The 15,274-nt window shown below is 43.8% G+C and overlaps 1 protein-coding gene across 1 annotated transcript in view; it reads left to right on the top strand.

The window, feature by feature from the left end:
• Window positions 1-14,055, top strand: part of LOC144790963 (uncharacterized) — a 61,713-nt gene extending 47,658 nt beyond the window's left edge. The window contains exons 4-5 of the mRNA XM_078665580.1: window positions 9,101-9,134; window positions 9,608-14,055. Of these exons, the coding sequence (XP_078521706.1) occupies window positions 9,101-9,134; window positions 9,608-9,694 (121 nt within the window). The 3' untranslated portion in view covers window positions 9,695-14,055. The remainder of the gene's footprint in view (window positions 1-9,100; window positions 9,135-9,607) is intronic.
• The last annotated feature ends 1,219 nt before the right edge of the window (window positions 14,056-15,274 follow it).

The raw sequence follows: 15,274 nt of genomic DNA, 5'->3' as shown, positions 1-15,274 counted from the left end.
TAGCAGCTCTGCAGATCTGGCGTAAGGGTACCCCCGCAAAAAGGGCAGCCGAAGTAGACACTGCTCTAGTTGAATGAGCACGAACTGGAGCAGGAAGGGGCTTTCCAGCCCGTTGGTGGCAGAAGGATATGGTAGAGGAGATCCACCTGGTTATAGTCTGCTTGGTAACAGGTTGTCCTTTGCAAGTTGGACCATATGCCACAAACAATTGATCCGATTTTCTGATAGGTGCAGTTCGTTGAATGTAGAATTTGAGACAACGTTTCAAATCTAATGAATGCAATGACCGCTCAGCTGGAGTTTGCGGAGCAGGAAAGAAAGTCTTCAGAATTACAGGTTCGTTGAGATGAAAGTCACTGGGAACCTTCGGGATGAACTTAGGATTAGTTCGTAATGTCACGGCCTCGTTGGAGAATTTTAGGAAAGGAGGCTGTATGGTAAACGCCTGGCTGTCACTGACACGTCTTGAGGACGTTAAGGCGAGTAAGAGAGCAACTTTCCACGTGAGAAATTTAAGAGTTGCCGAGTGAATAGGTTCAAATGGTGGTAGAAGTAGTTGAGACAAGGCCAAATTCAAGCGCCAGGCAGGCGGAGGGCGACGGATAGGTGGAAACATCCTAAAAAGGCCCTTGTAAAATTGTTTAATGATCCTTGAAGAACATAAAGATGTGGAACCATCATGGCGGAAACGGGAAATCGCCGCCAGAAACACTTTAAGAGTTGAGTGGGACAGACCTGATTTTGCCAGGGATAAAAAGAAAGGTAAAATTTGTTCAGGTTTTGCAGTCATTGGGTCCAAATCCTTGGTGCGGCATCAGACACAGAAACGTTTCCACTTGAGTTGGTACGTTTTTATGGTGGAGGGTGCGCGAGCCCGCGCTAACACCTCACTGCAGTCCTTGTCAATAGTTAAACGTGCAAATTCATTGTACTCAGGTTCCAGGCATGGAGTTGAAGGTATGCTGGATCCGGATGACAAATTAGTCCCTGCTGCATCGTGAGGAGGTGCGGCAGAGGATGGAGTGGCAACGGATCGGACTGCGAGAAGAGGAGCAGGTCCGTGAACCATGGACGTCTCGGCCACTTGGGTGCGATCAGGATGATGCGACAAGGTTGGAACCTCATCCTGTGTAACAATAGAGGGATCAGAGGAAGTGGAGGGAAAGCATAGATGAAATCGTTCAACCAATCGATCGAAAATACATTCCCGCTCGACTCTCTGTGGGGATGCCGACTTGCAAAGCGTGGGCATTTCTTGTTGACAGCAGTCGCGAAAAGATCCATCCGTGGCTGGCCCCACCGCCGGAAGATGTACTCGACCGTGGGCTGATTGAGTTCCCACTCGTGATTGTCTGATGACGCTCGGCTGAGTGAATCCGCCAGAACATTGGCCACACCTGGCACGTGAATGGCTGTGAGATGAATTTGACGTTGAATCGCCCAATCCCATATTTCTTGTGCTAGTTGAGAAAGTGGAAGAGACCTCGTGCCGCCCTGCTTGTTGAGGTAGTGCATGCTGGTGGTGTTGTCCGTCCTCACCAGCAAAGTGTGTCCCCGCACTAACCTCTGGAAAGATTTGAGGGCTAAGAAAATCGCCAAGAGTTCCAGACGATTGATGTGCCAAGTTCGTTGTATTGCCGTCCACTTCCCTTTCACAGACATGCCGTCGAGATGCGCTCCCCAGCCTTCGAGAGACGCGTCTGTCGTAAGCGTCAGAGTTGGGGGTTCGTCCTGGAATGAACGGCCCGCAGATATGTGTGGAGGGTGAGCCCACCACTCCAGCGCTTTCTGTATGCGAGGTGTTAAAAGGACCTTGTCCTCGAAGGACCCCGACACCTGTTTCCACTGCCTGTCCAGTTCCTCCTGGAGAGTCCTCATGTGCAATCTGCAATTTGGAATGAGGTGGATGCACGAGGAGGCCATGCCAAGGAATGATTTGAACATTCGGACAGAAACGGACAGTTTTGATTGGAGGGAGCGCACCATCATTAACATGCGGTCCTGTCTTTCCTGGGAAACGAACACTTTTCCCTGCCGAGAATCTAGCAAGGCTCCGAGAAAATTTCTCCGTTGCGATGGTTGAAAGTGTGACTTCTGGCAATTGATTGAAAGCCCCAAGGCGTGGAAAAGGGAGACGCAAACTTGAGTGTGCTGCTCCGTCTGGTGAAAAGTGCTTGCCTTGATGAGGCAGTCGTCCAGGTATGGGTAAAATTGGATACCTTGGAGACGTAGGAAGGCAGCTACGGGGGCCAAGATCTTGGTAAAAACCCTTGGTGCTGAGCGGAGGCCGAATGGCAGGACTTTGAATCGGAAGTGTAGCTGCCCGACCGTGAAGCGGAGATACTTCCTGTGTCTGGGGTGGATTGGCACATGGAAGTAAGCGTCCTGAAGGTCGATTGTGGAATAGAACTCGCTTGGATTGAGAAAATTCAGAATTTGGATCAGAGTTAACATCTGAAAAGTTTTTGAAATTAGAAATTTGTTTAGAGCTCGTAGATCCAATATTGGACGCCATTCCCCCGACTTCTTCTTGACTAAGAAAAAGCGGGAATAGAACCCCTTGCCGCGTTGACCTTGCGGCACTAGTTCGATGGCTCCTTTTTTGATCATTAAGTTCACCTGGGCCAGAAGGTCCTTGAAATGAGGGGGTGGTGGCCCCGAAGGTGGATGTGGGTGGAAATTTTGTGAATTCCAGGGTATGTCCTTTGGATATAACGTCCAGGACCCATTGGTCGGAGGTGATTGTGGACCATTTGTAAAAGTATTTCGAGAAGCGACCTCCAAGATGTACGGTCGGCAAAAGGAAGGGTCTGAGGCAGTCACTGCTTTTTGGTGTTTGATCCACCTCTAAGTGGATTTCCTTTGGTAAGGCCTGGAGGTGGATTGTCGAGTTTGAGATTGATAGGCACCCCGCTGTCTGTTATCGTTGTAGGTGTTGAATGAACGATATTGACTTGAGCCACGAAAAGTAGAGGAGCCTCCGCCTCTACCCCGTGCACCCCGAAAAGGCCGTTTCATGTATTGTAGGCTCGCCAAGGATTTCGCAGTGTCAGTGTCCTTTTTTTATCGCCTCAAGGGCATCATCCACATGTTTGCCAAACAATAATTCTCCGTCATACGGTAAATCTAGGACTCTTGCCTGTACTTCAGGACGGAAAGTGGTAGAGCGCAGCCAGCCTTGACGCCTCAAGACTGCAGCCCCCGCCAATTGTCGAAATCCCGTGGAGGAAATATCGAGTGCACAATCGATGATTTCGGAAGAAATCGACTCTCCCTCGTGAATAATCGCCTGTGCTTCTGTCCGGATTGCCTCAGGCAGCTGATGAATCAATGCAGCAATCTCGGACCACATCTGGCGGTCATAACGGCCCAGTATAGCCAGAGTGTTTGCCGCCCTCACTGTAGTAGCCGCCATGGTCGTGAATTTCTTTCCTATGGAATCCAATTTGCGGCCTTCCTGATCAGGAGGAGACGTGAGTGGCGTTGCAGGATTGCGCGATCTTTTTTGTGCAGCCTGAGTAATTACCGAATCTGCCTTCGGTTGAGACACCAAGCAGGCCGGAGAAGACGCCGGTGCTTTGTATTTCCTGTCCAATCTGGGTAAGACCGCAGGAACAGAATTGGGACGTTCCATCAATTTAAGGCCTTCCTTCCAAATATATTCCACGATTGGTATAGTGTGGGATTGCCTTTGTGAGATGTCTTTAAAGTCATATAGAAAGCAGTCACTTTCATGCTGTTGTTGTTCGACTTTGAGATGAAACCGTTTTGTAGCCCGGATCATCAAATTGTGGAAATGTGCCATGTCCACTGGGGGCGAATGTAGAGGCGAGGTGGGCGGAGTGGAAGGTGTTTGAGCCCTATAATTGTCCCACTCAGCCATGTCGGCGTCATTGTCGTCGTCATCTGTGTTGTGAGGATCCGGATCCTCGTCGCCAGTGTCAGGGCAAGCACCATCCGGTGAAGCCGGTGAAACTGGTGTAGGTGCCTGAGGAAGTTGCGGTTGAGGCTGCGGAGGAGGCAGTGGTGCTGGAGAAGCAGGAGTAGAAGAAGGAAACCTGCGGTTATAATCATCCAGCATGTGCTGAAGGTTCATCACCAAGGACAGAGGTATCTGGGTAACAGGCTCTGAAGGCACCGGTTCGGACGTATCAACAGGAAACAAGTCAGTCCCATCTTCGACATTGTCCACCACATCACCCTCGTCACTATATTCCTGGCACTTAATGTTCAAATCCGAAGGACTTGTTGCCTGTCTAAATAATCCTTCCACTTCCGAATCGTTTCCGGATTCTTCCTCACCAGACTGGAATAATTTGTCTGGAAGACGAGCGCCACTCCTCACAGGACTCAGTTGGATGAGTGGTATGGTCCGCAAAGAAGAAGCAGTAACCACTGTGTAGATGGAAGCCGTTTTTGGTAGAGGTTGGTGCGACGCCAACGAGCCCATTGGCGTAAATGCGGCACCGTCAGCAACACCCGGAGGCGGGTGCATTGCCGACAAAGAGGCCATCGGCGTCGACTTGGACGGAATTTTCTTCGTCGACGAGGATTCCTTGTCCGTCGACGGGCCCGTCGACGGAAGCGGGGCTTTGTTCGTCGACGAGAGTGGAGCTTTGGCCGTCGACGACGAAGGCGTCGACGGTATGAGAGTCGTCGACGAGGCCGTCGACGAGGTAGTGCTGGTCGACGGAGGCGCCGTCGACGGGGGCGCCGTCGACGGGCCCGTCGACGGGGTGCTGGGTGGAGGCTTGGTCTTCGTCGACGATGTATGCGCCGACGATGGATGCGTCGACGGCTTCGTCGTCGACGGGGCGCTGAGTGGAGGCTTGGTCTTCATCGACGGTGTATGCGCCGACGATGGATGCGTCGACGGCTTCGTCGTCGACGGTCTATCCTTGACGGTCGTCGACGAGATCTTCACCACTGAAGAGATGGGTCTCACCTTCGAGGTCGCCGTCGACGAGGTGGTCGTCGTCGACGTAGCGCCGGTGGACATTGAACATGTCGTCGTCGACGTGGAGATGGTAGAAATGGATTTCGTCGACGCTGAAGACGTCGACGGGCGCGGCGACGAGCCCGTCGACGAGCCAAAACCAGATTTCTTACTGGTAGGTAAGGCTTTGGGCGCAGACGTCAGAGAACCAGGTCCCGTAGACGTGCCCTGAAGCGAATCCTGTGGGGAGACAATCCTAGAGGGATCCAACAGTCTACTCTTCTTGAGAAAAGGAGAAGGAACCTCAGTCTCAGACCCACGCTTCTGAGAGGACTTTGAAGTAAAAGATGACAGGCTCTCTACATCAGAAACCACAGACTCCGAAGTCTTCAACTTCTGTAGCCACAGAAGGAGACGGGCCTCTCTATCTCTCAGAGTCTTAGGAGGGAAAGTGCGACAGTACTTACAGTTTTTCACCTCATGGTCTGGGTAGAGACAGTAAATGCATTTACTGTGTGGATCCTCGTGGAAAAGGCGCAGTTTACCACATGAAGGGCAGGCTTTAAACAGAGATTTCTTGTTTGAAGACATTTTCTTGAAGAAAAAACAGGTAAAGTTGAAGAAAACTGAGCAGAGCTCAGGGAGACTCCCTTCACACGACGTGCGGTAGAAAATCTGAGGACTTGGGCTTCTGAGGAGAAGGTTCTAGAGGAGGCTACAGCCTGATTGGCTGGAATGTGATCCAACACATAATGACTCTGATATGCTACTAAAGTGAGTTCTCCCGTAGGCTTTTCAATGGGCCTATTATGTTCTATGGTACTTTTAGAATTTACAATTTACTGCACTATATGTATGTATATTTTTATTAGTTATATTTTTCATGTATACATGCATATATGACTGCTATTTTATGTACCGTGGGACTCCCACTTCGACGACCGGGGATATTCAAGCATGTGAATCTATGAAAGACACCCCTAATACTGGAGAAGTGCAGGTGCTCTGCCTCTCAAAATAAAAAGTGCCGGTTCTCAGTACTGGACAGTACCGGCCCATTTAAAGCACTGGTTCTGGGTCGATTACAAGTTTGTGTTCACCCCTGGCTAAATTGGAGTGTTTAGCACGTTGACCCCTTGGGTCCTGTGAGGGGTAAGCACCTTGAAGATGGGCTCAGAAATCATAGCGCCTTGGAGTTTGGTCAAGGTTCACCACCCTAGTGCTGGCGCATGAAGAGTGTCACAGCGAGATGGACTGTCTGCGGCCAAAGGAATCCACTGAGACCGGACCAGGGGTGGTTTTAGCGCGGTGCTGCTGGTGCGGCCGCACCGGGCGCTGATCTGGAGGGACACACTGACCCTAAGGGGGGGGGGCTGTGTTGAGCAATAACTTACCATGGGAAGCACCTGCTGCAGAGTTCCTTGTGCTTCCAGCTTTCAGGCAGCAATAAATGTCAAGATAACTCTTGTGGTTAATGTTCCTGCTAGAGAAATGGAGTTTTGTCTAGTGGCAGTTTTGACTCGCCATAAAGTAGAGCAGCAGGATAATATCACTGCTGCGAAGAACAGATCTGCATTTTTGTGGATAGCTGAGTGGATTTGTAAAATCAGCCGTAACCAGTGCTTTAAAACAAAGAAATGTATGTGAGAGGAGCTATGGAGAGATGACGGACACTTTTGCTTGATTGGTACTGAAGGAATCCAAGGTGGTCATTTTGCCAAAAACCTTGCTGCACCGGACACCAGCGCTAAAGCCGGCTCTTGACCAGACAGGAAAAAAGCCCTGGCGTGAGGCCCAAACCAGCCGTGCAAGGCACTGATCACATACTACTTGGAGAAAGCATGTGCCCTCTCCCGGTCCTGGTCTTTGACCCTGGAGATGACCATGGATGGGCCCTTGAAGAGTCCCTGCGGTGCGACGTGTAAGATGGAGGCTGCTCCGTGTGGGGTGGACGCAGCCTGGGCCCCTGTAGAGTCTGTACGCAGTGCACCAGTCCATTTTAGAAGTGTCCATTAAAAGAAGCAGCACACGCTTCCGTTACCTCTCATAATGAATGAATGATTGTTTGCCACCATGAAGCTTCAAATGGCTCCAGCGCTTTTTAAGAATTGCTTTGATCATGTATTGTCAGAGGTTTGAATTGCACATGGCGGTCTGGCCGCAACCAGATGGTCAGCCAACCCGACATGCGCACTTCAAAATGAAGTGGCCACTCCTCGTTGTGGCCAATCAGCAGCATCACCATAGGAAGGTACTTTTAGTAATAGAGTATATGTAATTATGTTCTATGTATTTAGGTAAGTCACCAGGATGCATAAATATTTCATTATTATTAGGAGATGCTGAAATGCATTCTAACTCGATAATAAAATATGAATCATTTGAATTCCATGTATTTACTGGTTTACAAATATTAAGTATAATTGCTAAAGTACTATTTGATAGGCATTGATTTCCTCAAGATATACTACTAAATTGTGAATGCCCTTGGTGATGCCTAGCTTGCAGTATTCTAGCCATATATGTAATTGCTTCTGTGTTAAGTATTCTATTATATACTTGTTAAAATGGCTAATTGCTTGCTAATCGTTTCTTGTACTGTATATACAGGTGATATCTAGTGTTAAGTAATTTCTACAAAATTCTTACCCTTTTCGTATTTCGTTGCCTTGATTAGTGAAGTAGTCTGTATAAAAGGAGACAAAAAAGCGATATATAAATATATAAACTGTTAATTTGTTAATTACATTTATAAATATTAAACTGTAACTATTGTATGTAAAACAGAAATTATACGAAAGAAAAAGCGTGTTTAGTGACTTTTGTTTTGTGGACTAGATAGCAGTACTTTGTAGTGAGCACAGTCCAACAAGTAATATTAAAACAATGTGGGTAGTGGTAGCTTGTAACTTAATAAGTGGCTTAGAGTTACTTAGAGCGCACATAGGAAAGCTTTAAGGGACTTGGAAATTGTGGGGAGAGGTTTGAGTTGTGACTAGTAGCTGTTGTAATACTTTCCTGGCCTGGGGGTGTTTGCGTGGTCGTGAAGGCAGGGAATTTCTATTTGTGTAGATTTTTTAAGGAGACAAACAGTCTTAATTTACAGTTTGTACTTCTGCAGGTAAAAGCTTTGAAACGTGAAATTGTTCAATAATGGTTTGATAATACTTTACTTTAGGTAGCAGTAAAAAAGCAAAGTACTTAGGCTGTAATAAACACTGTGTTAAAAGGTCACAGAAGCATCTTGTGATTATTATTGTTCGTAGGTAATGGGGGCAGGTATGGGGGTTAGTTTTACTGGTTTGAAAAAAACAAATGGTAACTATGGGTGCAGTGTTTTATTGTAATTTTAGTCAAGAGTTAAAGAGAAAACTTTAGGGCAAAGTGAGTTATTACTAGTTATGACTGGAACAAAGTACAGTGTTCGAAAATGAAATTTAACAATTCAATTTGTTAAATGGAAGCAATCATGGGCACTGCAAAGTATAAGTTTAACAACGTATAGTGTATTACATTAAACACAAGAGAAGATTTTATACAGGATACATTTTGAAGTTATGTATTTCAAGGTCCTTGTATGTTTAAGAAAAAGGAGGAAAAGTGAAATAAAACATTTGCCTAGAATTACACAATTAGGTTAAGTTGAGAACCCATTATTAGTCCCAAGCTTTTGGTTTCACATTGTGCAATTCAGGAACTAGATGTATATGCTTTGCTTCCCCTACAACCATCTTACTGACAAACTCTGAACACTAACCAGCTGGCATAAATATAGCGATTGGTCACATCACCAGCCAAACTTGTGGCCCTTGGGAAAGTTTTTGCATGTACCCATGCATTAGAATGACATACTGCACAATGGGTGATCAACTAAGAATAACAGAAGGCACAATGACTGAGGCCTAAGCGTATGTACCAGAGAGACTAAACTAGACATACACTCTATTGCCCCACTCTAAAGGCAATTTAATTTTTTTCTGTCTTAGCTTACTGACTGGACTTATAAGTGGCAACATGAAGGAGCATTGAGGGAAGTTGAAGATAAGTTTCATTCTCATACATTTTTTAAGTTTGTGCTATTTTGTTTGTTGCTATGTAAAATGTAAATGTTATTTTAGTATTCTATGCTAAGTTTTGTTTTATGCTTCTTGTTGTCCTTTACAGAGTAAAGAAAATGGAGCAGCAAGCTACGGCAAAGGTAATTTGTAAAAAAATATGTAGTTTCCTATGTGTAGTAGTCTGTTAATAATAAATGAATGGGATAATTAAATGTGTTATATATTTTTAATACTGGGTATTTTGTTTTGATTGAGATCCTTTTTGTTTTTATACGCGCATGTAGTTGAAAGTGCTAATGCGAATTTATGTGCACGTGAACTGTATGGGGATTTCCAATATTGATGCTAATTTTATGATGCCCCACCTCACTAGGTGGACGCAAGAAAGAAGGCGCAGCCAGCGATGTAAAAGTTAAGTTTTGTTCTTTTTTTGTTACAGCTTTCTGTGTTAACTGTTGCTATTGTAAATGTTATTGCTAAAGAAAACATAGATGTAATTTATTTATGTAGTATTTTAGTGTTTTGCGAATCTGTTCTGTAGTGATTGATAATATTCGCATGTTTAGCATAACTTTTAATGCTGATGTCATTGTTCTGATGCTTCACTTGACAGCCAGAAGCTGAAAAGAGGGACCAGCGAGGAGAGAGAAAGGTAAGATGTTTTTTTAACGTTGCCTGTACTTGTGTATTATCTATGTGAATACTGTAATGTTCACGGTTGATTTACAGTTTTATTTAATGTTATGCTCCATACCATGCACAGCACGTTGTAGCAGCGAGGAAAGCGAAAGTAAATTGTGTTTGATATTGACAGTACTTAGTTTTATCAGTTTTCCTATTGTAAATGCTATACTTATAAGAATTTTTTGTCTTACAAAATATTTTTAAATATGTATTTTAATATGTTGCGAATCTGTGTTTTTTTTTTTTTTTTAGTCCTCATCGTGCAACATTTATAGTAAGGAGATCTCAAGGTCCCGTTTTGGGTGAAGTCTGTACCGACCCACCGACCAGGTGGAATACGGGCGGGAACCATCAGGGAAAGCCGGGGGACCCCTTACTTCCAGTTACTATTTTATAAGGTTACTCTTCGGAGTGGGTTGAGCTAGCCATTATGGCTACTCTTATTTGGCCTTCGTCATTTATGATTGTTGTTTTCACTTAATCATTGGACATCATAGCAAAAAGGAAATAAGGGGGCAACAAGATAAAATTAATAAACCATCCAATCTTTATAAACCCATGTGGTGATTTTCCCATATCTCCCAGAAACTATATTTTTTAGAAAAAGGCTTCTTTTTATCTAGATTGTAGAATTTAAGGACTGAAGATAGCCACTCTATGCAGCGGCGCAATAGGGGTGATCCATTTAAAGCAGATCTCTTCTAGCTAGAAGGATCAAGAGAAATACTAGATTTTCTTCTCGTTTTGTTAATTTTTCTACTGTTGGTGAACCCATCAACCCAAAAATGACTACGTCAATACTCACGGTTAGCTGTTTTCCCAGTACCTCTTCTAAGGTCTTACCCACTTCCATCCAGAAACCGTCGAGAAGGGGGCACTGCCAGAACATATGCAGGCCATTGGCCTTAGATAATCCACATTTCGAGCAGGACTTCACTGTGGACCCGCTGAATTTTGATAGTTTTTCCGGCGTCCAATAAGCTCTATGGGTAGTATACAAATGATTTCTTTTTAATGCGGCGGATGTTACAATTGACCAGCATTTGCTTATTGATACTTGCCATAAGTTAATTGTATCCATCGTTGGCAGCTTTCCCACAGATTCTCTCCGGTAACCGAAATTCCTCCTCCCCTGATGCTATGAGAGCCCAGTACCAGAATGATATCTCTTTCTTGAAGGGTTTTTCCAGCATTTTTCCTTCTAGCAGTGTTTCCTGATTTAGTTTCCTTGATTGACTTTGCCCAGCTTTGGAGTTGATAATATTTAAACTTGGATAGGGAAGAGTTCGTGATTTCATTTAGTATCTCCCACTCCATGATTTTGTTCTGATACAGCAGTTGCCCCCAAGTTACTATTCCTGCCAGTTTTAAGGGAGTCGCAAGGCAGTCTTTGAGGCACTCTGGTGTACATAGCAAATTCCAAATTGGGGCTTTGTCACTGTGAAGGGGGATATTTACTGTATATCTAATCCAATACCACAATTTGGCGGCTGCCTTCAAAGTCTTCAACGTAACTTTTTTTTAAAACTTCGGGTGACCGAATTTGAAAAGGAAGTGGCTGTTATTCATTTTCTGTATATACACCTGGTAGTTCTCATAGGGGCCTAGCAGGATTCTACTGTTTTTAAATTGGAATATCCGGGGTGGCTAGCCCACCCTGGTTTTTCCTTCTAATTTTGCTCCAAGCAATTCTAGGTTTTTTCGAGGACCAAATAAAGCTTGATAACTCTCCCTGAATTTTCTTTATGGATTCTCTGTTAAATTTTAACGGGATGGCACCAAAGATGAAGTAAATTTCGGCAGGACTGACATTTTGAGGATGTTTGATTTACCCAAAACCGACAGGGGTAGGCCACTCCATATTTTCAACAGCCTTTTGATTTCCACCTGCACTCTATGAATGTTAATCTGGGGTACTTTATCTAGATCTTTAATCAAGTCTATACCCAGATATCTAATTTCTTCCTTATAGGGGCTTAGGAAGTCGTCGTTCCAGGTCATAGTTTCTGTCTTAGACTTGTTCATTTGGTAGCCAGAGATTTTCCCAAATTTAAATAACATCTCTTCAGTTGATTTAAGGGCCTCCTTAAGATCACAAGTAAAAATCATAAGGTCGTCAGCATAGAGGGCTAGTTTTTTATGCCAGCCTCTGTAAGTGAAGGGGGCAATAGAAAGATGGTTCCTAAGACATTCCACTGCCGGTTCAATGTAAAAATTGAACAAAAGCGGGGATAGAGGGCGCCCCTGGCGTGTTCCTCTCTTTATCATGTGTTTGTTTAGCTCCCCATTAATTAATATTCTGGCTTTATGGGAATTGGATATTTTCTACCATCTTCAATATATTTGTTCCTAAATCAAACTTCTTTATCACCTCACTTAGCGTCGACAGTGATTATAGATAGAGGTAACTTCTCATAGATGGCTAGATCAATCGCTCCAAAAAGTTCATGGGTTAGATCTTGTAAGTTTCTTCCTGCTACAAAACCCTTCTGGTTATTTCAGAGAACCCATTATTTGACCAAGTCTTTTCGCTATTATTTGGGTGAAGATTTTATAGTCGCAGTTTAAAATAAATATAGGACGATAGGACTCGCATTTTTTAGGATTTTTACCTGGTTTTAGGAGGATAGAAATTGTTGCATCATTCCATGAATCTGGGAGACTACAATTTTCAAGAATTTTTTTATTTGAGGGTAGTGAGGGGGGTCACTATGATATCTTTTAGTTTAATATAAAGCTCATTCGGGAGGGCATCCGGACCTGCGGCCTTGCCTCTTTTTAAGTTTCTTAGGATGCCATCTACTTCCGTGGTTATTTCCGCATTTAGTTTGACTTTCTCCTCTTGTGTGTGTTTGGGGGTATTCTGTGTTTCTAAAAAAAGTGTTTCTCTTCTACTTTTGGATTACAATCTTCAGAGTAGACATCTGCAAAAAAAGCTGTAAATTCTTGCTTTATTACTACTTCCTCAGCTCCATTGTGAGATGGATTACGTGGATCTATAGAAGCGATTTTATTTCTAGACCTGTCTGTTCTCATCTTCCAGGCCAGTCATTTTCCACAGCCCTCCCCATATTCATAATGGGCCAATTTACTGCAGTCCCACCTCTTTGATTTTGTCTTCTAAGATTTCTGAAAGTTTGTTATTTTGCTTTACTCTTTCTATTTCTAATTCAGACCCTCTCGGATCTGTAAGAATTTGTTGGTCTATTGATGTTATATTATCTTCTATCCCTTGAATCTCATTTTTAAGCTCTTTCAATTTATGAGAAGTAAGACTTAGGATCGTTCCCCTAATTACCGCTTTATATGTGTCCCATACTATTTGGATTGGGGCTCCCTCATTATTGATTTCAAATAAAATTTTCGTTTCCTGCGTGAGTTGATTAATAATCTCGGGATTTAGCAAAATTTTACTATCCATCGTCCATCTACGGGGGTTCGTTACATCTTTTATAAGATTGTCATTTGTACCGCAGAGTGGTCTGAGGTGAGCTGGGAGATTAACCACTTTTTAAAATCTTTTCTAGCAGTCCTTCATCTATTAAAAAGAAATCTATCCTGGACTGTATCCCTTGTTTCTTGTTCTTAAAAGAATAGCTCTCTTGCTTGTCTCCCTTCTTTTTCCAGATATCAATTAAGTTCAAATCCCTTTTATAAATTCGCAGCCATTCTCGGCAAATTAGTTTGTTTCCCCCTCGGATACCGATCCACTTTCGGGTCAGGAATAATATTAAAATCCCCTCCTATAAGAAGGGGACCTAATACCGAAATCAGATGAGTATATAAATTATGTAGGGGGGACGGGTCATCCACGTTTGGGCCATAATAGCCCACCACCTAGAGAGTTTGGTTGAGCAGTCAAATATGAACTATTGCCCACCTTCCTTTAGGATCTGATTCTGCCGATTCTACCCTCGCTTTCAGAGATTTCTTGAATAGAATAGCGACTCCTTTTAGGACACCTTCTTGGTTAGTGCATATATGTGTCCACCCAGTTCAAGTTTTTCACTATATTCTCCCATTCGTTTTTTAGTAGGTGCGTTTCCTGTAATATTATTTCACTATCAATTGTTTTTAGATATTCAAAAATCTTCCTTCTACTTTTAGTACGTAGTCCATTCATATTCCAGGATGTTATCTTTACATGTTTCATTGTCAGACTCATTTCTTTTTCCTGTTTTGCCACCCCCTGAATTTCTCCTTCATTATGTATCTAATTTTTTGTGGAGGACAATTTTAATTTTTACCCTATCTTGCTCCCAACCCCTGTGCATTTTCACCGCTTTTTTTCCCCTCCTTTCTTTTTTTTTGAAAAAGTACATTGAAAAAGTGATCATGAAAAGAAACAAAACTAAAGTGCGAAAACACACCCACCCTCCTTGGGGAAGCCTCCCTTTCTGGCCCCTTTTGAGCTCTTTGCCTCTATTTATGTTTGTCTTGAAGTGTGCTACAACTCATTCAGTTCCAAAAGGATATTTTAATGTTTTGTGATTTATGTTTGTGTCAACCACTGAATTTTTATCTGGTCGCGCATTTGACCGAGGAAAGTTTCCACTTCTTTCGGATCTCTAAAGTTAGACATTTTATTTCTCCACATTATTCTAAGGGAAGCTGGGAATTTCATTTGAACAGTTGCGCCTAAAGATTTTAATTCTGGCATCAACTGCCCGAGCTCCCACTGCCTGTCCTGCGTTGCTTTGGCAATGTCTGATCGGATTTTAAAAGACCAGTCATCCTTGCTAAAATCGCCCTTTTCAGTGCCTCGCTCGAGTCTTTCCTTAAGTGAATAGGTCTTAAAATGTATTAAGATTTTCCTTGGATTCCTTCTTTAGATTTTCCAAAAGGATCCCGATGTACCAGTTGGATGTCATCCCAAGACCCAATGATTTGCTCCATGAGAAATGTTCTTCTAGTAATGTCACTATAAAGTTTTTTATATCTGAACCTTCTCGCCCTTCAGGAACATTGAGGAGTCTAAGATTACATCTTCGAGATTGATTTTCTAAAGCCTCCAGCTTTTCTTCAATGCTTTTATCTTTGGCTTTTAAGGTTCTAATTTCCTTTTGGGTTGTTTCTACTTTTTTGTTTAGCCCTTCCACCACTTCTTCTACTGCGGTGACTCTCTCACCCTGGGCACTAGGCTTTACATCAAGCATCTCGAATTTTTCATGTATCTTGTTCTGGTTACCTTCAGAGATTTCGAATCTTGATCTTATCTCTTCCATCTTTTCTAGAAGAGCGTCCGTACTGCTTTGAGGTTTAACCTGTAGGGTTTCTGGGTTGGTAATCTGACTCTCCATAGGAGTTTCAGGTAGGTTCTTAGAGATTTCCAATAGAGCTCTGTATCGGGAATTGGAGCGGGCTCTGGGTAGGACTAGGCACTAAACTGGCAGCCGGGCTATGCTCTCGACTGAGAACCTGATTTTGAGAGGAGACCGGAACCTGATTAGGACCGGCGTCTGCTCTGCTGTCTGTTTCTGAGCCGGATATTATTGTGTCAACTGAAGCGGTGACTGGACAGTCTTCCATCTCGAGTCTAGAAGCTACCGCCTCTTCTTGCTCCTTGCCTATTTCCATGCTCCTACCCCGACTCGGC

Source organism: Lissotriton helveticus, chromosome 11 (assembly GCF_964261635.1).
Source record: "Lissotriton helveticus chromosome 11, aLisHel1.1, whole genome shotgun sequence".
NCBI lineage: Eukaryota > Metazoa > Chordata > Amphibia > Caudata > Salamandridae > Lissotriton > Lissotriton helveticus.
This window is presented reverse-complemented; position numbering and strand designations above follow the sequence as displayed.